The 27,460-nt window shown below is 53.4% G+C and overlaps 2 protein-coding genes across 5 annotated transcripts in view; both read right to left on the bottom strand.

Annotated features, from left to right (window-relative positions):
* LOC146504865 (uncharacterized) overlaps positions 1-27,460 on the bottom strand; it is a 41,884-nt gene that overhangs the window by 4,300 nt on the left and 10,124 nt on the right. For 3 of the 4 annotated variants that reach the window (XM_085183114.1, XM_085183115.1, XM_085183116.1), the window contains one exon: positions 332-409. The gene's annotated coding sequence lies outside the window, so the exon portion shown is untranslated. Of the gene's footprint in view, positions 1-331; positions 1,882-27,460 lie in introns of those variants that run through there. The other variant, XM_085183117.1, reaches the window with a different exon arrangement.
* Positions 2,096-6,765, bottom strand: LOC146504866 (uncharacterized). Its single transcript, XM_085183229.1, has 2 exons — positions 5,323-6,765; positions 2,096-4,460 (listed from the first exon to the last, which is right to left on the bottom strand). Exons 1-2 carry the CDS (start codon positions 5,641-5,643, stop codon positions 3,627-3,629), a joined length of 1,155 nt encoding a protein of 384 aa, XP_085039355.1. The 5' UTR covers positions 5,644-6,765; the 3' UTR covers positions 2,096-3,626.

The raw sequence follows: 27,460 nt of genomic DNA, 5'->3' as shown, positions 1-27,460 counted from the left end.
ACACACACACACACACACACACACACACACACACAGAGAGAGAGAGAGAGAGAGAGAGAGAGAGAGAGAGAGAGAGAGAGAGAGAGAGAGAGAGAGAATATAGTATAAACACAAACACACATACAGGACTAGGTAGAGGAAAGGAGGAAAGGTGACGCGTTGGACACCAGTGGAATATACAGAAACAGCTCTTATGTCAAACAACTATGGCTTTGCAAGGACACAAGGCTGAGGTTGGTCATTTCAGGGAAGGAATGTATGTCAAATCTGAGCACCACGTACACGAAAGTCTGGCCAGAACATGTGGTGTGTGTATGGACGTCATACTCACCAAAAAGTATCCCTCGGAGCGCGTCTTTGCCATCTTACCGAACTGCCAACATTGCTTCTGCCTGCACTGTATACGAACCTGGAGAAGAAAGACAGATGTTGTGTCATACAACGCGGCGAAGGGATGTCCTGAATGTCGGACTGTGTCCTTTTATTTCATACCGTCTAACTGCTGGGTGACAGATCAGGACGAAAAGAACGAGATCATCAGTCTCTACAAAACGAGTCTTCTGTCCAAAATAACATGTAAATATTTTCTCAAAGGCAACTGTGTATTTGGGCCGGACTGTTTCTACAAGCACAGTGCAGTATCACCCAACAGACCACTGTTTTACTAGCGGATCGACACAGCCAGCGCAGAGAAGTGACTGTGGACAGTGTTACACGGCCTGCAAGTGATTGCAAGCGTCCTATTTGGAGATACCGTGATTCATAATACTTCTGTGCTCTTTCCTTTGTGTGTGTGTGTGTGAGCTGTAATCATTTAACCCAATGTTTATTCAAACACTAACAAACAGAATCACTGCTGTTTAAATGTTGACAATAAACTTTTTTATTACATGCCACAGTTGGTACAATATTGTCGTACATTTGTTGTCAGTCAAATAACTGTCATATGCACTTGTTACAATATCTTCATACATTAGTCGTCTTGTGTTGTACAATTTTCAAGTAATGTCCAGTCTTCCTATCACGCATCGGTGAGACATACGGCACGCTGGTTCACAAAGTTTCACTGGGGCTCCCAGTCTGGCTTTGACGGGAACCCGAGTCCCCTTCGAGGTGTACTGCTTATTCCTCCTGCGTGGCGTACAGCACATATTCACGGCTTCAAACTCATACGACAGGTTTCTGCGAATACGGTCCTCGCCACCCGCACGGTTCAAAGCGGACCGGTCTCGTCGTCTCAGCCCGAGACGACTCTTAACCGGAGCTCTGGGTGGCACTGGCGACACGGCAAGCTGCGCCATAGCTGAAACGACCCCTTCTGTGGGATAACCCCCTGTCCCTTGAGCAAGTGCAGACATAGTCTCTATACAGGCAGCCTCAGTCGTCAGGCCCTGGACTTTGTTCCACGCTTGCAAAGAGTTCTCGTGCGTTGTATCCATAAGTCGTTTTGAATACAACACGCTTCTAAGTTGGTTACACAATCTTTGATGGCGATCGGCGAATTCTTCACCGTATTGATGCAGAGCGTGGTGACGCGTCATGCCCAAGAAGGTTGTGAAAGACGTGTCTTTAAACCGATCGCACAAATGTCCAAGGTTCCAGATGGTCAGGTAATGGTGCACAGCCATAGCTTGCGTACGAGGTGTAACTCAAGAAGCTGTGTTGGATGAGACTTTGTTTCTTGGGTGGGTTGTCTTGTACTTGGCTGGGTAATGCAGCCAGGTCGGCTGGGTAATGCAGCCAGGTCGGCTGGGTAATGCAGCCAGGTCGGCCGGGTAATGTAGCCAGGTCGGCTGGGTAATGCAGCCAGGTCGGCCGGGTAATGCAGCCGGGTCGGCCGAGTAATGTAGCCGGGTCAGCTGGGTAATGTAGATACGGAGGCCCCCCCCCCCCCCCCCCCCCCAGTGTGATTGTGAGAATACGTTGACCGACTGACACAGAACACAGTGATCGTGGGAGCACAAAAAAAAACATAATACTGTTTATTTCCAAATAGTATGCGTTAAACACATGATACAGAATGAACGGTGATAACACAATTGCCATACTTTCAAACAAGCTGCTCCTGTAGCAAGCCTATATTATGTTACATTTGCAAAAACATTAGACCGCCAGGATGAACGCCAACACGCTCAGGAAGACTATCACACCGGAGCCTCGTGTGGATAGTGTAGAACGCGAATACGCACCATCTCCGCGGTTTGCGGACTCGCCGTGTCCTGCGGTTGTGGGGATGACATGACGCGGGATCTCTGTGCGTTCTCCGCGCTTTGCGGACTCGCCGTGTCCTGCGGTTGTGGGGTCGGAATGACGCGGGATCTCTGTTGAGACTGTGTGGTTGACATGACGCGGGACCTCTGTGGATTCTCTGCGCTTTGCGGAATCGGTGTGTCCTGCGACCGTAAGGTTCTTAGGGCACTCGATCGCTGTGTGTTCTCCGTGCATAGTGGACTCGCCGTGTGCTGCGGTTGTGGGGTCGGAATGATCCGGGAGCTCTGTTGAGACTGTGATTTCTCCGTGCATGGTGGACTCGCCGTGTGCTGCGGTTGTGGGGTCGGAATGATCCGGGAGCTCTGTTGAGACTGTGATTTCTCCGTGCATGGTGGACTCGCCGTGTGCTGCGGTTGTGGGGTCGGAATGATCCGGGAGCTCTGTTGAGACTGTGATTTCTCCGTGCATAGTGGACTCGCCGTGTGCTGCGGTTGTGGGGCCGAAATGATCCGGGATCTCTGTTGAGACTGTGATTTCTTCGTGCATAGTGGACTCGCTGTGTTCTGTGACTGTGAGGGCGACAAGGCATTCAAGCTCTGCGCGGTCTCTGCTGTCACCTGTCCGAACCATACACGAGTACAACCCTGTGTCAGCCACACTGACGTTCCTTACAATCACAGAAACGTTTCCGTTGTTCATGGATGGGTCGATCAGCTGCACTCTGCCGTGGAAGTCTACGTGTTGCTTGGTCTCCTCAGAACGCTTATTCAAAACGAGAAACACGTAACCGTCATCGGTGTGTCCTTCCTTTGTCCACAATGCGATCAGGTTGTCGTTGGTACGCCTCAGACTCTCACAGTGAAGACCGACATCTTGTCCGCTCGTCGCGCTTACGTGTTTGGGATCTGATGACGAGAGAACACATTTGAGTAGTCACACAGCGGGGGTACGATCGAAAGGTGACAACCTTACTTTGGCCGTGCAATGGACAGTGTTCGAGCAAAGCAAAGGTGTGCAATACAGGCCATTGCACTTAAACATTGCGAGTGACTACATACCTGTTGTGTTGAGAGCCGTAGCTAGGGACAAGGCACACAGCGACATCCAAAAGCACGAAAGCCGTAATGTTGTCATATCGTTCGCTGTCAATTCACCGAGCACACTTGTGGTCGTTATTAACGTGTGATACTTGTCTATTGTCCTATTACTGTCTGTGCCATTCGGACTATAAGAGTCTTAATAAAACACTTCCCCGGATCCCCGACCTGCAGTCAGACACACAAACAACAAACCACAACGCGACAAGACCAACCCGATGCGCTCAACGAGCGTTTATTTGGATGTAACATATGAATTAGTAGGCAGTGTAGTTCCTATACTCCACGACAACAAAAAGGTTCACACAGTCTATCGTTTCACCTGTAATACACTTCGCCCTGCACCCGGACCATTTCCCCCCCTTGTTGTAACTCTTCTCTGGTGTGACACAACAAAAGGAAAGCTGAAATCATGTCGTCTCTGGTGTACTGACCGGCCACGGACCTTTTGCCGCCCGTGCTCACGACATCCAAGCCCTTCTGTGATTTTGTTATGGTGACCATGGACATTTCCTCTCTCAGTTTACCCAGTAGCAACTTGCCCTGCTCCGCGTGCATTTTGTCCGTCAACCTGTGATCCGGTAACGATATCACATCGTGTGACTCCAGCACGCTCGAGGTGATAGCTGTGGGGAGATTGCCACCCCTGCGAGATCGCTTGTACATGCTCACGTTCATAGTCGAACCCATTCGGTTGCTGGAACCAGCACCCTTGGTGTAGCCCATAGTCATTTCTACAGCGTTGGTCTTCTTCGTGGCCTCGGAAAGCACGGCCCAGCCTAGAGACATCACGGTGTCGCAGTAACAAAGCGCACCCTTGCATATGCCGGAGACCGCGCTGAGCACCATGTCGAGTTTGGTCTTGGCGCTGACGTGTTTCCCGAGCATGTATTTGTTGTTGACGTGAGACCATTTGCTGTAGAATTTAATCAAAGACCCCGAACCCAACAGCGATTGTTCCATCAGGTTCTTCACGTCCACGAGTGCGTTGACGTACGTGTTTTGTTCGAATACTATAACCACGGGCACTTCCTTCCACATGACTCTGGGCATGAGCACCTTCAATAGCCTGACGTGAGCGCACAGCAGAGCCGAGTACACGCGAGTCACTTGATCCAGGTCCGCTATTTCCAACTCCTCTAAGCCCACCACCTGTAAGGACAAAAAAAAAGGACACCGACACACACATCATCGTCGGTCCGAGTAGATTGCGGGCACAATGTTTTGCGATACGTGTGAGACGTGCAGAAGAGACATCCGCCAGTTGCTCGCTGCTCCGTGGGACTATGTGATATCGCACTACGAATTCATGATCGTGTTCACCGCATACCGCCGCAACATGACGTTCTACTCTAACATGGACTTGGGACAACTTAAGACCATGTATGCTCAACTGGTCTCGTACTCCCCCGCCAGGATCCTAGTGATCGACAAATTGGCGTCTACGTACAAGGCGCAGCACCGTTACGCCGCGGAGCTCGTCGGGCCCACCGTGCCTTGTACACTGTCGGACGTTATAACCCTGGCGTTGGGCAACAGAGTGCCTAAGCGGTTCGTGCACGTTTGTATAGCCCAATGTAATTTTCTCAGTTACGACAATATGACGTTGGCGTCTTTCGCGTCCGTGGAAGGCATCCGCGGCGGTGCTCTGAGATACATGGCTGTGTTACAAAGTCAGGGAGAGCGGGGGCGACGTGATCTGCACGTAATAATTTCCACCGCCATCACGGGGTGGATGATGAGATTGGCAGGTTTGGAGTGTACGTGCGGAACGTGGGCTCAGGTGATGGACATGGTGTCGTGCTCTACTGCGGACACCGAAACCTCGTTGACGTTACAATCGGAGTCCAGGGTGACCGCTTACATTTGTACACTGCTAGACCTCCACGCGGACGACTTGCCTCAGGGTGACACACGGGGAGACTCGCGACGACAACAACGGGCTAAGGTGGATTACGACTACGCGTTCGACGAACTGCTCGTGTGGGGCTTGTCGGCAGACGACCGCACTCACCGCCATTTGTCCACCGCTTAGCTCCACGGCGCAGCACACTCCGGCGCAGGACTTGGAGCCTCCGCCGAACGTCGGGTCCATGCATATGTAGGCCCTGGCCACGCTACTCTGGACCATGCGTTCCAACTCCACGCAGTTGCTGGATAGGAACTTGTTTATGATGCAAGCCTCGAACGGAGTGGTCGTGTCGCACTTGGTGTCCGAAGAGGACGTGCTGCTGCTACCCGTCACCTCGCTCTCGAAGCCCCTAGGCACAATTATGTTCATCAGTTGCTTCAGATGGTTGTCTACGGCAATGTGCTGGGGACAGTAGATTCCCATGCAAACGCAGGTGGAATCCGGGTCCCTGGCGTGGTGTTTACACTTGAAGCTCTGCGATACAACGTGATAGGCGGGTTCTCCGTCGTCCCCACGGATGTCTGCTACTTTATTCAACCAAGGGGTGTTATTGACGTGACTGGTGATGTGAACTTGTTTACGTCCCCTGAACGCTATGTTGGGGAGAACGGCTAGTAGCACTTTGGAGCTGACAAATCCCACCTCGTCTACCAAGATCAGATCGGCGCTCTGGCCCCTACTCGCCTGTAACAAAAGCAAACAAAAAACACGGACAAAGTGCGATCAGAACCAAACTGCGCGTCATCGCAATCGCGGCAAACGTGCATGCAACGGTCACAGAGGAATCGTGACACAAGATAGAAAAAAAAGAAAGGACAGCAAAAGAAGGGCGCACACATGCAAAAGACGGCGATGGGATCGGGGGACCCGGGTGCGAACCTCCTACCTGTGGGGTTAATAGACGATCCCCAGTGGGTGAGCTATTGCGTCGAAAACGCATGCGCGTTCAGCAGCAGCGGGGCCCTAGGACACGTGTGTCGCGATCACTGCAGTAGACACGTGTGCTCCGGCCCGGGGTGTACCTTGGTGCGCGACATGGTGGACTGGACGAAACGTAAGAGGTTGCCTCCGCCAGAGTGCCCCGTCGAACAACTGCTGGTGTTCCGCAAACCGCAAGTGGAATTCAGAGCCTCGTACCACATGCCATTCAGGGACCCCAGCTTGGAATTGGGATACGGAGGCCTGGAGTACATGTCCGGACAGAACACAGCACCGCCTCGTAACACAGACCTGAACCAGATGATTTTGACGGCTTCGTTGCCGGTGACCGTGGCGCTATTCGCCACGCTATTGACCCGGGACTTTTCCGACGAGTACCGCCGTGTACATTACGATAGCGGGTCGACCAGCGCCTCTATCGGAGCGTTGTGCTCGCCCTGGATGGACATTACCCTGTCCCTTGCCAAAGAGGTAGCGTTTAGGTCTGCCTTTCCACTGGGGTGCTCGAGGGAACATCTGAGTGTTATTCGCGACGCGGCGTTCGGCAACGCCGTGGCCGTGTCGACTCTCTTTGATTGCAAAGAGGGTAAAATCCACCGGTTCATGAGAAAGCTGGCCGGCAAATACAATGAGAAGCACGCAAGTCGCACCGGGTTCTACACGATGGTGGCCATGGTCTCCCTCTGCCTTTTCCCATATTTAAAGCATCGCGTATTGAGTACTATGTTCGACAACAGAACTCTGGTGATCATGTTCTTTGACAAAGCTATAACTAAGCACAATCAGTGGTCCACTTTATCCACGCACGTGCATCGTCACGCCAACGACGCGGCGTTCGCCAAGAGAGTGCATCTGACAAACCCGGACAAGCAAAAGAGGCTACCTACAGTGGTCAGTGCGATCTTGGATACGTACATTTCAAACGCAGTAGTACGGCAAGAGATGGACGACAGCGACCTCGCCGACGGCAGACAATGCAACGACCCCAAGCCCGCGGAGAAAGGATCCATCTCCAACCTCCGTGCTACCGAGCGGCAAACCAAAAGGCTCTCGTCGAGAAAACGAAAAGGCCCGTGTTACGGAGGATACTACGAGGACAACACAGATCGAGTTGGACAGAAAGTGACAGTTACGCGTGGGATGCTCAACCCACACACGCCGTGTTAGAGTTCACGCCGTATGTTATGTAATGTCATGTTATGTTATGCTATGATGTTTACCCGATGTGTGAGCGAGTGAGCAAAAAAAAAATAAAGCATCGTGTCATGAACACAGACTAGTGTCTTCACTTTCTTTGTTGTCTTTATTGTCATCACCATTAGATTCAAATACATGTTATACAGTACAACAGAACAACAATTCCACCCTTAGACATGCACACAGTATGTACAAATGGGGTGGTATGCAGAACGGCAAATCCGTAGGGCTCACGGGTCGGATCGGCCCGTCCTCTTCTTTGGCCGTCTAGGCGTTTTGGCAGCCGACGCTGGCCTTTTCCACTTCACTGTGTTTTTCATTCGCTCGGTCGTCGAAGGTTTGAGCCTCCGTCTCGACTGTCTCGATTCTTCGTACTCGCGCCTAAGGGCTTCGATGTGAACGGCGTGGTCTTCCGCCAGTGCCGCGTTGTGTTTCTCCAACACGTCTCGTTTCCATCTCATGTTCACCAAAACGGTCAGAGGCATGTAGCCGCATTGAATGAGTGTATCGTAACAATGTTCGGGTTCTGACATCGATATCTTGTCAACAAAGTCTTTCTTTAGCGCGATCCCGCAATGCAAGCAGTTCCAGAATGCGTGAGAAGGGCATGTAGGCCGAGGCCCAGGGCACTGAGCGTCGATCGCCTGCTGCGGCCGGCATTCCGCCGGACACTCTAATCCCGACGTGGTCTTGGTCGAACACGTAGATTCCGTCGGCGTCCATCTCGTCGGGCGAGTCCCCCATGCGCACGTGTCCATGGTCCAGCTGACGAAGCGTGCAATACGCCGCGATGTGCGAGAATAGCCAGATCAGAGCCGATACCTTTCTGTTATAGTTTGTAGGATTTAGCGTCTTTCGCAATTGCAATTCCAGGGCCGCGTCCAGGGTCGACTCGACCATGAGCGCGCGTTTCACCGATAGCACGTTCTTCACCAGCATCGAGGCGCTTTCCACGGGAAAGCCGGACGCTGTAAGGTGTTTGAATAGCACGACTCTGTCGGCCACGCATCCGTACCTGGGGTTGTATCTACGCAGGGGTCCTATCATCGCCATGCACACGTACGACAGTAGCTTGTCGTTGTTGCCGGTCGTCGAGACGGACTTTAGATTCATGTGGAGGTCCTCCATTTTCAAGGACACCGCGGTCCTTTCCACGGGTGTCATCAGCGCGTAGTGGTCCGAGAGCAGCTGCGCTCTCTGTCTGCTTCTGTTCAGCGAGCCGTAAAACCTGTACAGCGACGCGATGGGATAGGCGCTCAGATACCGAGGCGTCTCGAGTTCCCGGAGAGTTCGAGTGTGCAAGCAAAGTTGATGGAATATTTCTTTGCCCATCGTCTTCTGTTTAATCATTTCGTCTCGTCTCTTAAGCATCGCTATCTGCTCGACGAACCTGACCGGGTTCGCGACGCGCTCGTCCGCATCCGCCTCGTCGGCTCCCTGATTTACGAACATGGTTCTGCAAGGTCCCAGGCGGCACATTTCGCCGTTTCCGTCGATGTGAAAATTCACGTTCGCTTGTCGCGCCTGGTCCCGCGCGTAAGGTATGTGTTCGTGTCTGAGCGTGAAGTGACAACAGGAAATCTGCCTCCTGACTTGCTCCCACGAGTCCATCGTGATCTCGGTTTCAAAATAGCACTCGGGGCACTCTTTGGTATCCACCGACAGTTCTGGCATGAACGGATACCTTAGCATTATGATGAAAAAGCCCTGTAACAGGTCCAGCGTTGCCACGGTCTCCTCTATGGAGCAAGTCACAAAGTCCCGCAGTAACGCTCTGTAGACGTCCACGGCCGCCGACAACGTGATCGGTTGAGCTTGATCCGATAGCATGAAGTGAGATCTCTCCAGCGCTTTGATCGTCAGCCACAGCGTGTACTCGCCGACTTGTTTATCCGTCGGTTGCTCCGGAGTACGCGCGGAGGACTTGGGTTCGCTGTAGGACGAGGTGAAATCCATCAGCCTGGGGTCGATCGTTCCCGTTATTCTGCCTCGACAGGCCACGTCGTAAAGCTCTAGCGTGGTCGACGGAGCGTTCGAAGCGCACACTCTATCGCCCCCGGAGTCAACTTGTCCGCTATCGACCGTTTCCTCTCCCATTCGGCGAGACACAAAGTCAGGCCCATCCATCTCGGGTCCCGCGAACTCGTAGGGTGTTTCACGTCACCGCGTTTGGCGAGATGCGGCCAATGTTGCATCAGTTTGCTGTACAGAGACACGCCGACGTGGCATAGGAAATCCGTGGGGCACGGACAGTTGCTGAACCTTGACGTTATACCCCTAGGGAGAGCCACGTTTCTGAATTCAGTCTCTAGCGTTTCGGGCAGCCGCTTGAAAGAGTACGCCGCAATTCCCCTTCGCTTAATACGAGGCGTTGTCACCACCACGACACGGTTAATGCCTCTGGCGATTGCTAGGGCTTGCTCGCGACCTCCCGGCGTAACAACTGCGACACTTCTGCACGGGGTGCGGGCCATTGGTGTTATGTGATGTGATACCGCCACGGCGCACAGGGCTAGATTCAGCACATTGTCGGCCGCGGCATCCGAGCGCGCGATCCCACTCTCCTTCGCAAACACCGGCGTTAGCCCGCATCCGTACATCAGAACGGTGTACAAGTCGCGAGACAGAGATCTGTAGTTGTACGGCTTGTAGAACTTGATCAACTTCCCGTCGTCCTCCTGCAACTGCACTACTCCGGCGTAATCCTTGTTGCGGACGGGGTCGAAGAACACGTGTCCCTCGGTGGCCGGGGTAGCATATGCAAACTCGATGGCAATGTGAGAATTGAGTACCAGCACACCAGCCGCAGCCTCGTCGTACCACTCGCAGCCCAATGTCACCGAATCCGAGTCCTCGGGCCTCGGGTCTGCCCGAGGGCGACCGCTTTCACGCGATTCTTCTTCGCTGCCCAAAGAGCGCTCGATCGTTCTCGCGAACGATCTTTTGTGATCTACCGAATACCAAAACCTAGCTTTTTTGGGGACGAGCATTCCGTCCGAGGCGCACCGTTGCCACCTGTGAATTTGCGTCTCGTACTGAGAATGGACGGCGGCGGTGGCGCGAACGGGAACCCGCGTGGGCTCGTCGACCCCAGACTCCCATCTGTATTTCAACTGAGATACTTTGAAACAAAAAGCCGACGGGTTGGTCTTGGACCAGGGTATTGGTCTGGCCCACAGTTCAGGTCCCCGTATCCCCTTAGGCACATTGTGGAATTCACAAAAATGCTTCAGTGAACGATCGCAGTAAATGTAGACTCGGTCCAAGTCGTCGCCTTTCGCCGTTTCGGCGCCTTGCGATGCGTCGTGACAGTAGAGGGTCTCAACAGCGACATGCAGTCCGGCTTCCCTCTGTTGCCGTGAGAGCTGTACGCTTTTGCGATCCGCGTGCAACACTAGGTTACCGAAGCTGTTCACCGTCTCGGTCGCCGCGGCGTTAGCTAGCGTCGCTTTCACGTCCGATCTCTCGGCGCACTGGGACGTACAAGATACGATGTAACTGCTTCTGCTGGACTTCAAAACATCCACCCCCGCGGGGAGGGTGTGCGTCCACGGCTTGGTGTCACGCTCGGCTTCTGGTGTAAACACGGTCACGTTACGGGACCTAAACGGCCCCGTGGCTCTGGCGAACCAAGCCACAGACCGTTGAATGTACGCGTAAACTCCCTCGCGAAAGCACCTAATCTCCAGTTCTTCGTGTACGTTCCCGGATAGCATCACACGAGCCAAGGCGTAAACAAATTCCGCCGCCGAGCAAACCTGCGCGTCGGAAAACGACAGAAGGCTAGACTCGACGGCCGTGTCGCCGGTGCCCAAAGGACGCGCGTACCATTCGTTCGAGTGTACTATTGTTACGAGGTGCGCCGCTGGAACCGCGGATCTGTCGCCGAATGCATCCAGCGCGTGGTTCGATACTTTACAGAGACCCGTAGACCACAGCTTTTCGGCAGGACAGGCCATCACACGCGAACACAAGATGTCGAAGCCTCGCCACACGAGCGGGTCTTTGAGCCGAGCCATCTCGGAATGCAACTCGAAGCGACCCAGCGTGCTGTCCCCGGATTGCAACGCCGCCGCCACTCCATCGGAAAAACGCTCGGGCGGCGCCCCGCACAGCCATCTGATAGCAGCGACACCCGGGTCCTCAGGCCCTACGCTGACTAGGCTCTCGGATACAGGATACTCGGTTTCCCAGTCGCGCTCAACGCCGCCGTGACCGCGGCGCTTGACAAAAGTCCATTGCGCGCGTAGGAGCGAAGACCACGCTCTTCGCTCCACACTAGATACGTCCAACGGGTCCCTGTAACCGTTCCGCATGAACATCTCGTCGAGGACGGCGTGTTTAGGCCTACGTCTTATGGGGTCTCGTATGACAGTAGGATCTGGCCAGTCGGGTGTCTCGTTTCTCAGTACGTCCGTCCTGTACTGCGAGCTACTGTCCACTATCACCGCGACCGATTCCAAGTGTTGCACCAAAGGACCCTCGCCTCTGAGGTAGAACAAGGGCGACTCCGAGGCGAACGCTATGGTGTGGCCGTCCACAACAGTTATACCCGGGAACCGCTTGACATCTGAGGACGTCGTCGTCAGTCGCAGAAAACGCCACGCGCCCAAGCTAGTGGTGACTTTCCCTGGGAAAGCGTCGACCCGTTCAAATTCAAACACCGGTCCTAGGGTCCTGGAATACGCTGCCCGAAGCAGCTCTTCTTCGTCCCCGCGAGGCAATAGGCCGCAGCCGTTGTAGAATTCCGAGCACAGCAAAGGCGTCGGGTTGCAACATCTCGCGAGCAGCGTGGCCAATCTGTGATCTTGGGCGCACAGGAAAGCACCCACCGTGTTGGCTCGCAACATGCGAGAGTTTGTCTCGTCCGTGCCCCTAGTCCATACCGACGCCCCCCTGTGTCTACTCAGGATTATCAGTCTATACGAGGGAAAGCAGTTGACCCTGCAACTCTGAGCCAAATGACTAAGAAGCGCATACACCGGATGGAGCCGGCCTCTACCGTGCACCACGAATTCGTAATCGAGCACGACGTCCCCTACTTTCATATCGGGCACGCAGGGATGCACCGATCTGTAGAAACACGTCAAACACGCACTCACGTCGAAGTTCCTTTTGGCGCCCGCCGTTTCGGTCACCCTGACGCAGTGTCCGAGTAACACGGCCTCGTCCAAACAGGCCTCGTACGCGCAACCGCACTCGCCCGCGGATCTGTCGGCTCGGGCCATCGCGCGCCGTCCCGGTTGGGACTTACGGGAAAGGTGGAGTTTGTATTCGGCTAGAGGAGACGATAACAGCTCCTCTTCCTCGATCCTGTCGCCGTCCGAGTCCACGGCGATGTCGATCAAAGGGAAGAACACGCCGTCTCCTATGACAGCTTTCTCCTCGCGCACCCCCGGGGGTTTTTGTCTCTTTGCCGCCACGATCCATGACAGCGTCTCTCGTTGACACGCCGACGGACCGTTGCATTCTTCTGTCACTACGTCGAATAGACATTGTTCGTATTTCGCGCGCGCAGACTTGAATAGGCGTACGAGCCTTTGTTCCTCGTAGCCTCTGGCGGTGTCGCTGCATATAGCTTGTTCTATCCTGGACATCGTCACCTCCGGGTCATCCGATGCGGTCCGTTGCGCTCGCTCGTAAGGGTATGATGGGGAATAATTTAGTTGAAAGAAGAAACCCGTCTGCTCCATCAACGGAGCCGGTAGGCCGTCGGTGCGACTTGCGTTGAGTTCGATCACACACAGGTCGTCGCTCAACACTGTGTCTTCACCCAGCCATTTGGGTCTTGGAACGACCCCCTTTGTCCGAGGTATGTGGAGCACAGCTCTCCCGCTGCCATGCTTCTTGTGAAAAACCCCACACGCTCTCAATATCTTTACGTTCAAAAGACCCAATGTGCGCACACCAACAGTCACACGTGCAAAGCACTTGCTGTCATCCACACCGTGACCAAATAACACACAGTGTCCCGTCGGAATCATGTGCGATCCAAATCTCAGCTTTGTTGTTGTCGAAGGGAGAATGCGATCGGACGCTCTGTCCTCATCGCGATCCGTTGCCCCCTGAGCGTGTTCGGCCGTTATGGCAGCAGCAGCAGTAGTAGTAGTAGTAGTAGTAGTAGTAGTAGCAGCAGCGTCTCCGTTTTCTTTGCCTTCAAAGTACAGTGCTTCTTGTGCGTCGAGTAAACCTTGCTCTATGTCAGGTGCCATTGGTCTTTCGGTACCCGGCACATGCAGTCTCACGGTCGAAACCAAAGGCCTGGGGTTAGCGGATAGCATCTTGCGTAGTTTCATCAAGCTCCCGTGCGATTCCACCCTTAGTTCAAATGTACTGTCGGTAGGCAGGACAAACGAGTTGGATAACGACAGATAAGTCGCCATGATAACTTTAGCTTCGTCTAACTCTACATTCCAGGCAAAGAGAAGACCGGTCGGAGTGTTTGACGACTCTGTGTTGTCGTTCAGAGTCAGGCCTCTGAACGCAAGAATGGAATACATGATAGCAATGCAACTGGGAATCTCCAATCGTTTCTGGGTTACAATTGACATAGAGCCGGGCAACAGGCACACCGCGTGGTCAAACGCATAACCGCAAAACCCACGGCGTGTTGTTGGTGCTACACGATTGGAAGGTGTAGCTGGGAACACGCGCAACGTTGCCACTTTAGCCGATGCGCCGTTGGTACACGTGGGAGCGTCACCGCTCATCTGCGCGGTGGATATAGCAAGCGGAGGCACGCCCGTGACTCCTCTGCGTATCACAAACGAAGAGTAATTGCACGAAAACCATTCCGTTACACAACCCTCGGGTACGACGGAATCAGGGCAGTCTGCGGTCCGGTTCGTTTCCAAACAAGTGTCCTTGGGCACGACGATGACAACGTCTCTTAGTATGTGTCTCAACACTACAACTAGCTCGTTTTCGGCTACGATCGAGAATCCCGCCGGCACCCTGACCATTTCCTCTAAACACATAAGGCCTCTCTGTACACTCGACGCATCCCCACGCTGACATTGATCGACGTGCCCTATGTTTGGCTTAACTAGGGTCTTGTCGGCAGCCCGCAACGGTTGTATGCTTCTCAGGTCCAAATCTCGTACTCCTTCTGGTATGTTGCACCGCAGCGTGAAAGCGATCCCGAGCTCCGGATCGCCTAGGGCCAAAGCGCACAATGTCCGAATCGTATCGGTTCGACAAGAGGTGTCAAACACCAAACACACCGACGTGTTCCACGAAGCCACCATCATATACAGGCACACGCCGTCTGCGGTGTATACGAACTCAGAATCCATTTCCAATCCACGTATGTCTTTTTCCTTCACTGTGAAATACGCGTCCCACGAGATACCGACAGACGGCTCGTGAAGGGACCGATGCGAGCCGTCACATAGGACCAGAGACAGAACCGCTCGATCGGCACGCTTCACAAACGCCGCGTTGTCAAACAGGACTGTGCTCTCCTCAAAACGAGCGCATTCTTCACACGATAATTCTCTGGTTTCGTAAGGATCCGCAAAGTTGTGAAGTCGCACAATGCGCCCGCGGTCATCCGCCACGGTGCGGGTGCTGCGGGACGTTCTCGCTTCGTACAGCAGCAATCCGTCGCTAGAGAGCACGGAGCTAGACGAGCGCATGTGTTTGCTCACATAGTCATCGTATAACATTCTGCATCTAGTTAGAAACCTCGCCATCCAGATGGGATCTAGCTTAGGGAACACGGTGTTATTTGGTCCAAACAAATGTGACAACTCTTTGTCGACAAGCTGAAGCTTGCCTCGCTTTAGGCACGTGTACACATATGTTATGTATTTATCATGCATACGAGGCGGCCGTTTGTGGGGTCTGCCGTTGTGAACAATCACAGGGTTGTGTTTCCTGTCGTCCGGCAGGTTATCGCTACCGTCATGACCGAACCCGGCGTCTCCGCTTCTCTTTGGAAGCGACATGCTGATTTCGACTACTCCGGGTCGCTGCGACCCTTGCTGTCTAATGCAATTGATGCTGTGTTTCATAAATACAAATTGGCGGTTGAGGAAACTGCAATGTCAATAACAGACGGACAATCGCTGGAACGCGAAGAGTCTATGGCAGTTAGCAATCAAGGGTCTGTTCATGATGTTGATGTTGATGATGATTATGATTATGATGACGATGATGATATGAGTTCAGCTGAATCAAACGGGCAGCCAAACGTAAGTGGACGACCGTTTCTCAATTTTGATGACAGCGACAGCGACGCGACCATGAGCATTTCGCCATCCGAACTGCATCATCAGCCGGACAAAAGTGTGGATCGGGACGTTGAGATCGTGTGGCAGCCTGCTAAGTGGCCACCATCCGATTTACATAACACCTCTAGCTACCGCAGAGAGCGCAAGTCAAACGACGAAGTACCGTGTCAGCGGTGTAAGGCCTACGATGCTCACTGCAAGTCGTCGGCCGAAAAGTACAAGAGGACGTTAGACAACTACACGAAAACCGTATCAGAACTGATGGCGGGTTTCAAGAAAGTGTTGGAGCGATACCCCGAGCTCAAAGTAGACTGCAGCGATGAGCGTCTGTACTACATGGTGCAAGCGGCCTTAGGTCGCAATAACCTAGTTCGAGAAATGGTACGCTTATCCGCGATGAGAGCAGCCTGCGCGCCAACGTCCCACGGCGAGTCTACGACGGGTGACATCGCCGCGGTGCACGACGCCCTGAACATCTGCTACAACGACGCAGACGCGCTCAGGTTGATATTAGACAGATACGCTGATCTGTATGTGCGATACATACAAGTGTGGCGCGAAATGTGCGCCAAGGTGTCCAAAGACATCACGGTGATGGAACTGTTGAATTACACCGAGGGAAGACCCGGTGTTGAACACGGAGAACCCTGGTGTGAAGCCAGAGCGTACATACGCCGCATAATCGACAGGTCGAAGCGCCTGGCGCCGCGCTCTGTGGCCGATTACTGCGCTGAGAAACTGAACGCTCTGAACCTCAAATTGGCTCGCGTTCCCCGGGACCAGGGTGTTCACAAAGAGGATCTCGAAGTACTGCTGGAACACATGCGACAGAGATTGGACCTGGATGCGAAACGATGCGCCTCGGATTCTCACATGTCTGACCTGTACTTGGACGTTCGGAGCGACCTCGCGGTACTAGACACGTTAGTTGGTGTGGGATCGCTCTCTGCCAAGACGCTGTTACACGAGAGGCATTTGCTTGTGTGTCAGATACGCAAATTGGTGAAAACTCAGGGTTGCGTTCAGTTCCACTGACCGAAATGCCGCAGTGGAAACGCACCCTGTCAGTGGAAGTGCAAGTGGTATTGGAGATCGCGTTACCGTCATGTACTAATAACCTCCCTGTTGTATATGTGATTGTATAAGGCAATGGACAGTCAGTGTGACTACTTGGTGTTGGATATACCTAAAGGGCCAAAGGAGGATGAGAATGAGGATGATGATGACGTGAATTGTGAACTATGCAAAGGACCGATACGACAAGGGTTGTACGAATGGAAAGGTAAGCCGATATGTGTATCGTTGGACCAAGCCACAGCCGGAGCCATGGTACCCTACGTAGATGCGGGGATCAGCGAACACGCTTACGGTGAGTCCGCGGCGAAGTCATCCACGGCCGTGTGGTACGTGGCGGACAGCACCGTGGTTGCGTTGAAAGGGGACATACATCTACAAGACGTACCACCCAACGGAACCTGGTTGTCATCGCCCAAGGAATGTGTGGGTTCAATTCTACGGCTACGGTGCGCATATCTGGTCTGCATCAATCTGCCCGAGCTCAACAGAATGGTGATAGAGCAGAAGAACGACGACGGTTTACTAAGCTTGACTCGCGAATGCTTAGCGGACACTGACAATTTATCCTGGGCCGTGGATTTGTTCGGTGCATTCGCATGCGATGCCATGCTGGCTCCCGTGCTGCATGTGATCTTGCGATCGAGCTGGGTGAAGGAACGCAAGGATACACTGGACACTAACAACGATCTCAAGTTAGGTTGGGCTCAAGAATTCTACGACTACAAATGCGTCGCCAAAGACGCCAGAGGATGCCCGATCTTCACGCATCTGCGTGATTGTGGAGCCGGAGACGCATGCGGCAACGAGCACGCGGCGATCACACGCCTTGTGCTCCGCTTAATGAGACTGTCGGGTTACACGCCTTGGTCCGCTGTGCATGCTGTCCGCGTAGTCGAGTCTGCTCTAGAGAACACAAAGTGTCGACAGTGCAAACCGCGTCTTCTGGCCTCCTGTGCGTTTCTAATAGAGTGTGCCGCCGTAGAAGCGTCTAGGGAAGGCGATTGGCTTGTGAGAAACGAAGCCGTGATAGAATTATGTTGGATTCTGTACGGCATACACTTAGGAACTCGCCCCGGGTCCGATGATGAAAACTTAGTGAACTGGGCCCTGGCTACGGTGGCGCATTCCGTGAAATACCACGCGTACAAGCCTCGAGAGCAACAGGACGCAGAGGCCCTGGTGGTTATGTTCGCAAATGACCACGTATCTACACCAACACGCGAGAAGTCCGACGGATCGCCGTCGCCGCAGTCCAGTCAAACATACAAACCCGACCACGAGCTCGAGAGTAAAATCCACGCAAACGCTAGATACTCCACTGGCAAGAAGCTCTCGCGTCGCACAGACAAAGTAACGCAAGAGTTATACGCCGGCATATCCACTGCAGTGGATGTGATGGACGTGGCTCCGATTGCCATGGAAGCCAGAGCGCAAGACCCGAAGGACGTGACTTTAGCTATTCTGTTGTGTTTCCCCAGAGTCGCAGAAAACGCGATAGATCAACTGACGTTCGAGCCGCCTGGGAGAAAATGCTACACGACGGAGCTGTGGCCCGTGTTTGTGAATTCCACCAGGGCTTGTTACCAGTTATTTAGAGCGCTGGCCATTCCGGTTGCCCCGAGCCCAGCGTACTTACTTGAACTGTTGGCCAGGGGCTGGAGAGGTCTACCCGAACGCACGCTGCAACGGTTCCTGCCCATGACAGCAGGCCCGTATTGGCACGTGGATCGCAAACACTACGATGATTACTTCTTAGGTCCACTGGGGAATCTCGTGTCATTGGGTGTGATGACGGAGGGCGACAGAGGTGCGATCGTCGAAGCGCTACGCCGCGGACTCGTGCCCTGCTTTGCAGGTCAAGGCGATAGCTCGTGCGATCGCCTCTTGAGCTCGACTTTAGCGCTGAGCTTTGCCGCGTGCGGGGTCACGGCGCTGTCTCGGTCTCGCCGCGTCGTCGCCTCGACTCTTACGTGCGACTTGGTCTGCGTTACTTCGGGAGGACTGTTATACTTCGCGGCTTGGTATCTCATGGTGTATCTATCGGCTATATACGCTCACCCGACGTTACGGAGCAAGTTGTTACAGTCGGGGTCCGACGCCGACAAGTGCCTGTGTCGCACGTTTGACATTTCCGACGCGGACGACTCAGTGGTGGAGTACAGAAGTGGGGAAATCTCAAAGGCCACGCGCTTGGTGTTTCGGGACATGCTCGCCGAACACACCCGCCTCAGACTGGTGCAGCTTTACGTGCCCGAGATGCTGACACAGCTGCCTTACGTACGTCGCACGGCCCTGCTACCGGGAAACGTGAAGACGGCTATAGAAAGCAGAGACCGTTGGTTCGCCGAACATCACGGTCGAGCCAGTCGACATGAGGCCGATGCTAATACGGGGCCTAAGTTCGAGTACCTGGGTAACATAGCCTACGGTCTTCACAGTAGCATTAAGGGCAAACTGAGCGCAGACACAATGAGACCCGTGGCGACGTCGCTGGTGGACGGCGCCGTCCGAGACTTTGATTTGTGGTGCGATTCGCTATTCGTGTACGGTACGGACCACGGTGACACAGAAGAATCGCTCCGTGACACACTGGAGGACGGTGTCACTGCTTTCACGGATGTTGCAAGATCACTCGACGAGGGTCCCGTGTCGACACCGGACAAGCCGATCGACGAGACGACAAATTCAAATAAAACCACCGGTGAGGAGAATACACATCGACCCGATGCCGACGTCGAGGTGGACATGTTGACACTGGCTGTAGGTAACCTTAGTGTGTCCCAGGGCGTCGTACCGAGCCAACACTGTGTATGCAAGGGACTTGTGGTCGACAGCGTCGAGAATCTGGGGTTTGACGAGGAGGACGCGTTCTTGGCGAAGCTGGCCCATGTGAACAAAGAGCCGCCGTACACAGTAAACGACGATCCCGTGATAAACAATCCCTGTATGACAAACATAGGTCAGACGTCATACAGCGTACAGGGGTCCAAGGACCACCACGACGTGAATGCTGACAACATTTATCCATGGTTGATACAAGCGTTATGGGTGCTCACGACTAAACGGTCTCATGCCGCTAGCGAGCCCAGGACACCAGAAACGCTCGCAGTTATGATACATTTGATAGTGAAAAGACTCCCAAGTCAACCCAGCACGCTTTCGGTGTGCAACAATATTGTGCAACTGCGTGAAATCTGCGACAAAGAGGGTGAGTTTCTCCCGATAACGGCTATAGTCGGAGGTATGTTCGGGCTGAACATCCAGGTGATCGCGCACGGAAGCGAATACAACGTGTTCAATCCGCACTATGTAAACCGGCCCCACGGTGCGTTGCATTTGACCCAGTGCGGTTGGTGTGTCATCAGCGACCAACCTACACCACGGGGCTCGATACCCGTGGGTGACACCTTGAAGGAATATCTTCGCTTGAATGACATTGCAGTGAAACCGGTGAAAGGCGACGGGTACTGCGGATTTCACACCGCTTCGGTGTTATTGGACCTGGAGCAAGAATGTTTGGTCAAGGCACGAGATGTATTGGTACGAAAAACGGCGGCTCATATCTTTGCGGACAGAGCGAACCGAGAATTTACAGTGTACCTTAACGACAATAAAGTCGACTGTGAAAAAGCTTTGTACACTCTGCTTATGACACCGAAGAGATGGCTTTCGGTGGAAGAAGTACATTTCATCTTATTAGCCCACGGGAAAACCTCTCTGTGTATAACAAAGAACTCGTACCCTCTGTACAGCGATGAACATGTTTATTTCCACATTGACAATAATCATTTCCAGCCTATTATTAGGGCAACAATGCCCTGAGCGGCGGTCCTTGAATGTACAATATAAAAAAACCAAACAAAAAAGCACTCGTAGACATACAGCAAATGTAATCTCATGTGTGTATAATAAAAGAACCCTTGCCCTCTGTACAGTGTGTTTAGTTTCACATTGACAATAATAAAATTCACTTGTGGATATATAGTAAATGAAACACAGTGCAGCAGGGACTAGTTGTGTCACTCATTAAAGCATTAAAGCAAACACACACAGGCGCGTGCGCGCACACATAAATCGGCATTAATATATACATGTACCGGTCAAAGTGAACAGGGAGACAAATCAGCCGTCGTAATAAACACTGTTACATGTGTTCATGTAGTCAACACCGCGGTTCAACGCATACGCGTAGCTCCGATTGCTCTCAGTGTCAGGGACGGGCGATGCGGGTCGGGGAGGTTGCTCTGTTTCGAGGGAAGGTGGTGTTTGTGGTAGCGACACGGTATCTGCTCTCTGGCGGGATGCTCGTGCTTGTGACACGGCCGGGGTTTGTATAGAACTTGACCCGCGGGGGGCCGTTCTTTTGGATGGTCTTGGCGCAGGAAGCTGTCTTTGAGCAGGAGCGGTTTCGTTGGGCTCACGTGCAGGAATCCTCGTTGTGGTCGAAGAAGGACGCCGTGCGGTCGAAGGAGGACGCCGTTTATTTTTCGATGGACGTCGTGGGATCAACGTAGGCAGTGGCAGCGCGTCCGCTGCCTGCACCGGTTCGACTATTATGACCTTGTTCCACTTGACGTACTGATTGTGTATTTGCACATGGAACGGCGCAAACGGTGCAGAGTGGCAGTTTGCCGTCGGTACAGTGAAAGGTTGATATGTTTCGCGTTCACCCAGGAGAGACAATATGTCCACGTCCCGCACGTCTTGCTGTGTTAACTGCTCGTACATACTATAGAAAACCTCTATGCCGCCATCGGTAACGTCGTCTTCGTAATCGTCGTGGTAGTCGGGCAGGTTTTCCCACTCAGGTACAAATCGGTCGAGGTCTAACGTTCTGAGCGTGTCGGTGATGGCACGCACACCACCCGGCACCGGTGCAATGCGTCTGTCAAAGCCCTCTTTCGCGCTCTTGCGCGCGTGGACCTGCGAATTCAGTTTGGACGTGATGTGATCGAGCAGACATGCCAGCAAATCCACTTTGAACTGCGCGCCATCTCTCCATATCCTACCAGGGTGTAGTCTCAACAAGGGAAACCCGAGTATACGCATTGTCAGAATTTGTGCTTTGATAAGACAAGTGGTGACGTGGTACGCCAGCGTACACTTTTGGCTGTCGGTCATATTTGCCAATCCGGCCGGACCCCCTAAATTCCACTCGCCCACATGCTCCCCGACAAAGGCCGCGGTGACGCCTGTGTCCGTGAAGGGCATCTTCATGAGGTGCACGGCGAATGTCCTTGCCACAAACGGGTGTATCTGCAATCGCGTGTGCATGTCCAGTACAGTCTCTAATAACTCTGCGTCTTCAGAGAAAATCCTGTGGACCAAAAGCCCGGTGATGTTCTGTGCGGTCAGTACGTGGCCCAAGTACAAGGCTTCTGTGCTCTTGATGTCGAGAATGGTATCTATTCTCGTGCCGATCGGGAATTCGTTGACGTGCAGACACACGTAGCGAAACCCCCGCTCGGGTGGCTTCGATAGATCTACTGCGTAGTATACCCTATCGCCGGTCTTGCAGTTTATTGTCACCGATGGTATATCCAATCGCGGCGTGTAGGTGAATCCCTCCGGACGGGTAAATTTTCTCGTCAGTCTAGAACATACGTATATGCCCATAATGTAGTTCGAGTCGATTTCGGCGACAGCTGTTCTGCAAACGTCGGACGCCTGCTGAGCGTTGGCATCACAACCGTGCGTGCAAACGACTGGCTCTAAGCCCACGGTGGGGTCGGTTTGAGGCGTGTCGGGGACTTGCCTTAGCATTAGCTTAGTGGCATAGCCTTTGTATTTCTGGATCTCGAAGGCTGTCACGTAAGCCATTGTGAAGTAGGGTGAGTGCGTCGTCCCATAGCGTGCATCGTTCAGGTGACTGTACTGCACTCCGTTAGACCTCCATTTTGGCACTCTATCTAAGAACCTCAGATCGGCTTTGGTTGTAGCACGCAGTACTTCTGGCTCGTCCGATGTGTATTCGCTTGGGTACAGGACACTGTCAGGTAGTTCGACTGCCGCCGATGCGTCGTCGTCTGTCGGCGGTGGATTTCTTCGGGCGCGTCGACATGTTAGCCTACCCGGCTGTCGTGCGCCGTCACCGCTCACAGGGCTGTCGAGTCGGACGTCATGCACTGCCTGGGTTGGCTGGTCTCCATGACTCGGACCCGCCGGTGTGTCATCGCAACCACCCATCTGCTCGCACTGTGGCGTCACCGTTTGCCTCTTGCGTTTGTTTGTGTTACTCAAAGCCAATATGTCACAGTCTTCGCCATTACTGACATGTATTTTGTCGGCCGCTACGTTGGGAAACAAGCCCGAGATCGTGGTGTCGACATCGAAAGAGGTTACCTGGTCGGGGTCAACCTCGGAGAAGTCTGCCTCCGAGGGGTCTACCTCCTCGGCGTCTACCTCTATGTTCAGACTTGGAGCCACGATGTCGCAGGAATAATTTGTGGCGTTGTGCATCAGCGCGCAAGCGTCTATAGTATCGAGGTCCTCGCTGATGGTTGCCATCAGCGGATTTTCAGTGTTTAAATCCTCGACGGCCGCCAGCGAGGTCCTAGTGTCGAACAAGCGGCTGTTGAACGAAAAGCTGGTGGAATGGCATGGCCCACTCGGGACAAATATACTTGGTAGTGTGATGTTGTGGGTGTCGTCGTTAGAGGTAAGGCTCATTAGCTCTACGATGATGGGATCTTCGGTGTGCATTTCAACATAAGACATTTTAGGTCGAGCGCTACCGTCGTCCTGCGGATCGCTGCCGCTGTCAGGAGCCAAGGGCCTCTTACCGGGTCCGTGGTAGGCATTATTACTAGCTTCGCTACGACGGAATTCATGTCGGCGCATTATCATGTCGTCGGGCATAGACACACACATAGCATTCACTGTGAGTGCACTTGTCAGTCCTCTGAAACATTCTGGCACTCTTGTGACAGGCCTGTGGATCGGCGCGGCGAGAGTTCCTTCAGATGCCACGGTTTGCTTCGGTGGTATCTCGATGACGGTGACGCGGACAGGTTCGATCAGGCCGATCTCCGACAGCTTATGTCTCATAACGTTGTCGTTCGTCACGCTGTCACCCAGCCAGACATAACCTCTGTCCACTAGCGTGACGCATCGGACGCCTAGCGATTCGGGTTGCAACGTGTCCCAAGTGTTCAGATCACGGAAGCCTTCTTTGCACAAGAGTAAGAACTGCGTCTCGGTAGTATGGGCCCTGTCCGACGCCTCACTACTCCACCAACCGTTCACCTCACTCTCAACATCACCGGTGAGGGGTAGCAATATCTGCACCATTATCCCGCAACAGGCCTTCCTCAGGCTCGTCTCGTCCACCGCACTGTTTACTGCCCTGTACATCTTATTCATACAGACGTAGGGTAATAAAGACATGACATCCCACGTGCATGTGTTCACTAGCAACGTTTTGATCAAGTCTCGGTGGGTAGCATACAGTTGCCTGGGAGGCACTGTGTTTCTCTCGTACATATCCCTGAAGCAGCCCAACACGCCCGCGGCAACCCTGTGCCTGGTCATGCGTAGAATGGGATTGCCGTCACAGCGTTCCTCCGTCAGCCACGACTCGAGAGGAGTCCAGATCTTGTGCAATGATACAATTGCACGCAGCAACAGCACGGTGCAGTCCACAGACTCCTCCAACACCAGCGAGTCCAGCCTGGGGGCGAGCGGTTTGCAACACGGCAGCGACATACTTAAGGACTCCCCATCTCTGGTCTTGTACGTTGTCACAGTGGCGTCCAAGACTGTATCGATGTGAAGCTTAGACACGGGCGTCTGTAGCGAATACACGACAGCGTCGTCACTTTCACGTACAGCCCTTGTTAATGTTGGAGACGTACATCGCGGAGCGTTGTACGCGTCGTCCTCGCACCACACGTCGCGGCATATGCACGCACTCTTGATAAACGAGTAGACGGGCTCCGGTGTTCTATCTGCAAATTTGTCGTGCACAGGGTTCCACGTGCCGTGGGTTGTGGTGTTGGGTATTTCAAGATAATAAGGGATCTTGAGATTCAGTAGCTTAGAGCTTTGTCGGTTCGTGTATCTCCACCACAGCTTTAGGAAATTGATATCCCTATCCTGTCTATTGTGAAAGGTCAATGGCGTCTCCCCGTGCCTGTACTTGCTGTAGATGACACGCACCAGTTCCTGCCTGCTCGCCTGATCGCTGTGTAACACGTGTCGTTTGTTCTTCACTGACTCCAGAAACAACATCACAAAATATGGCGTGTGGTACACAGCTAAGTGTTCCAAGTGTTTCAGAGACAACTGTTCCAAATCTGACATCTCACACCATGGTCCTCCGTTCCCGACCCGGTAGGAGACGGTTCCGTCGGCGCTCGGAGCCATTGTCACACCGTTGCACAACACGCATCGATTGTCAGTGGCTGCCCCAGAAAAAAAAACACTCAATTTAAGTTGACATTGATGAGTGGAACACGGTTTGTCTTTATGAATGTAGCAGAAATCACGATACTGTCCACGGTCATGGCTGCTGACCGCGGCGATGTATAACTGCTGGTAACAGTACAGATGGTTGAGAGCGGATTGGGTTGTTTCGAAAGTCACGTCGTCCTGCAAGGCTCCAGAATGCAGCGCTTTGGCAATGCACTTCCACTCTGCAACACCATAATCCCGTTGAGCCATGATACTGTCCTGAAATACAAAACGTGAAACAGTATCGACTAGATGATAGTATGCTTTATAAATAGTGTATAGTACTACCTCAGTCTTTGTCTGATGGTAGCCCCAGCAGTGGCAATTTATTCACACACACACACACACACACACACACACAAATTTCCAAAAACGAAGGAGACAACGTAGAGTATCGCACAATACGACGATCAAAGCCTGAACATGTTAAGCGAAGTGTCTGCGTCTGGTACAGTGTGACACAACATCATCTTGTACTGAGCGTGCTCCCAGTGGTAATACAGCGTGTGCTGAACGGCAAGGCCTTGACAGTCAGCGGCGTCTGTTTTGAGTGTCCATTCGATCAAGTCTGCCTTCATCTCATCTGTTATGTTCACGTCTGCGTATCTATCACCACAAGTGTAAGGCGTCGGATGGCACGAACCCATTGAGGGTAATGTGTACCAGACGTCGAGCGGTTTACCCTGACAAGGCGAGCCCATCCTGCTTTTAGGGCCCGTAACACGGCCGATTGCGGCCGTAGCTGAGGCTAAATCGCCGGTGAAATGTGTGTGTGTGAAAAACGACATGCCGGCGCGAGGAGGCTGCGGTAAAACGCCGGTGAATGTGTCCATGTCCACTAGTACGTAACGGACTCCGAGAGCTTCGGCCGTGTAGTCTACCATCTGCACGTCCGAGGGCAATTCGTTGGAGTGGCCAAAGAGCCAACTCAACACTTTGCACTCTGTATTCTGTACATCGCCGTTGTGGTTAGACCATAAGACGGCTTTCATGCCTTTGATCCTGGGTATGGCGTGGACGCATCTCGTCCTGGTGTCGAACGCCCTCCACCGTAGGTCTAACACATACATCCTCTCTGTCCTGATGGCCACTTCGTAACGCTCGGACGCTGACATGCATCCGGGTGGATGCACCAACTCCATGATACCCAACGCTGCGGCCTCTCCGAATATCCTATTGCCGTACTCGGGTGTGAGCCTGCTCTGTTTGCGCGTCACAATGTACATGGCGCTGTAGTTATCGCAGCCCGGGAACATGTCGATCGTTATGGCGTTCGGCAGCTCGGGGTCGATGGCTGGTCGGTTAAGGTTGAATTGTTCAATCACAGCTACGGGTCTGTCCACTGTACAGCCAAAGTGCGCAGGCCTTCTTCTGTACACGTAAAGCCCCGGAGGCAGCCACTTGGATCTCTCTATCTGATACACAACCACAGCGTCGCAACACTTGGTGTAGTCCGTGCTGCGATGCTTCAATATCCATCTGTACGCTGTGACGACTTGGCTCATCTCGAAGGCCCATAGCGGACTGCCGCCGGATCGCGCTCGATATCCCGCTGCTCTCGCGGAGACCCGGTCATGTCTCACGTGATCGACTCGTCGCACTATATCACCGGCTTTGGCGTCTGAACGCTGATCACAAGGACAGCGTGCCTTTGCCGAACCGGAGGTCCGCTGCAACAGCACGTGTACGCTGTGAGCAAAGTTGAACCTGTGATCTGCGCACGGGGCCACCGACATCACTTCAGTCAGACGGAAGCCTTCCGCCCCGGGGACGTAGACCATGTCGTCTATCACAGGCATGGGCTCCAGCGACAGTGCTTTGAATAGAGCACAGCAAAGCCCTCGGTTCGCCATCGAAAACGCTTCGTTGTCCGCGACTCGGGTTCCAGAAGACTTGCTGAGAGATTGCGAGAAGAAACGCAAAGACGCACTGGTCAGGTCTGTGCGCAAAGCTACGAACTTGTACAGGCGCGTATCTACGACGAGCTACAAAGACACGCGGAGCGGCCAACCGGGTAAGCCCGGACACAAAAGACACAACAGCAATGACTCCAAGTGCCTAGTGTGTCGGGTGACCTTGGTGAAAAGCAGCAAAGACAGACACAGAGCAGGCGTCAAGCTTCGGTGTCCCTGCAACGTGAGAGTTTGCAGCATGTGTTTAGGAGACAATCCTAGATGGTACTTAAGTCAGCCGCACTTCACGTCGTGTGAGGTCATTTCGCGCTTTGTGTGCGGGATATGCGCGACTTTTCAGGATGCTGTGGAAAAAGTGTGCTGTCTTTGGCTCTGTGCCGGATGCTCGGCCGAACGTAGCACGGGCGAGCCTTGTGTCAAATGTTCACG

This window comes from Neolamprologus multifasciatus, chromosome 13 (genome assembly GCF_963576455.1).
Source record: "Neolamprologus multifasciatus chromosome 13, fNeoMul1.2, whole genome shotgun sequence".
Classification (NCBI taxonomy): Eukaryota; Metazoa; Chordata; class Actinopteri; order Cichliformes; family Cichlidae; genus Neolamprologus; species Neolamprologus multifasciatus.
The sequence above is the reverse complement of the archived record's forward strand: the minus strand, read 5'-3'. Positions and strand labels throughout refer to the sequence as shown.

Excerpts from the sequence above, each read along its gene's own strand:
- LOC146504866 (XM_085183229.1), bottom strand. The coding sequence starts at position 5,643 with ATGGGAATCTACTGTCCCCAGCACATTGCCGTAGACAACCATCTGAAG. Across the intron at positions 4,461-5,322 it reads TAAGCGGTGGACAAATGGCG|GTGGTGGGCTTAGAGGAGTT; the intron begins GTGAGTGCGGTC and ends TTGTCCTTACAG.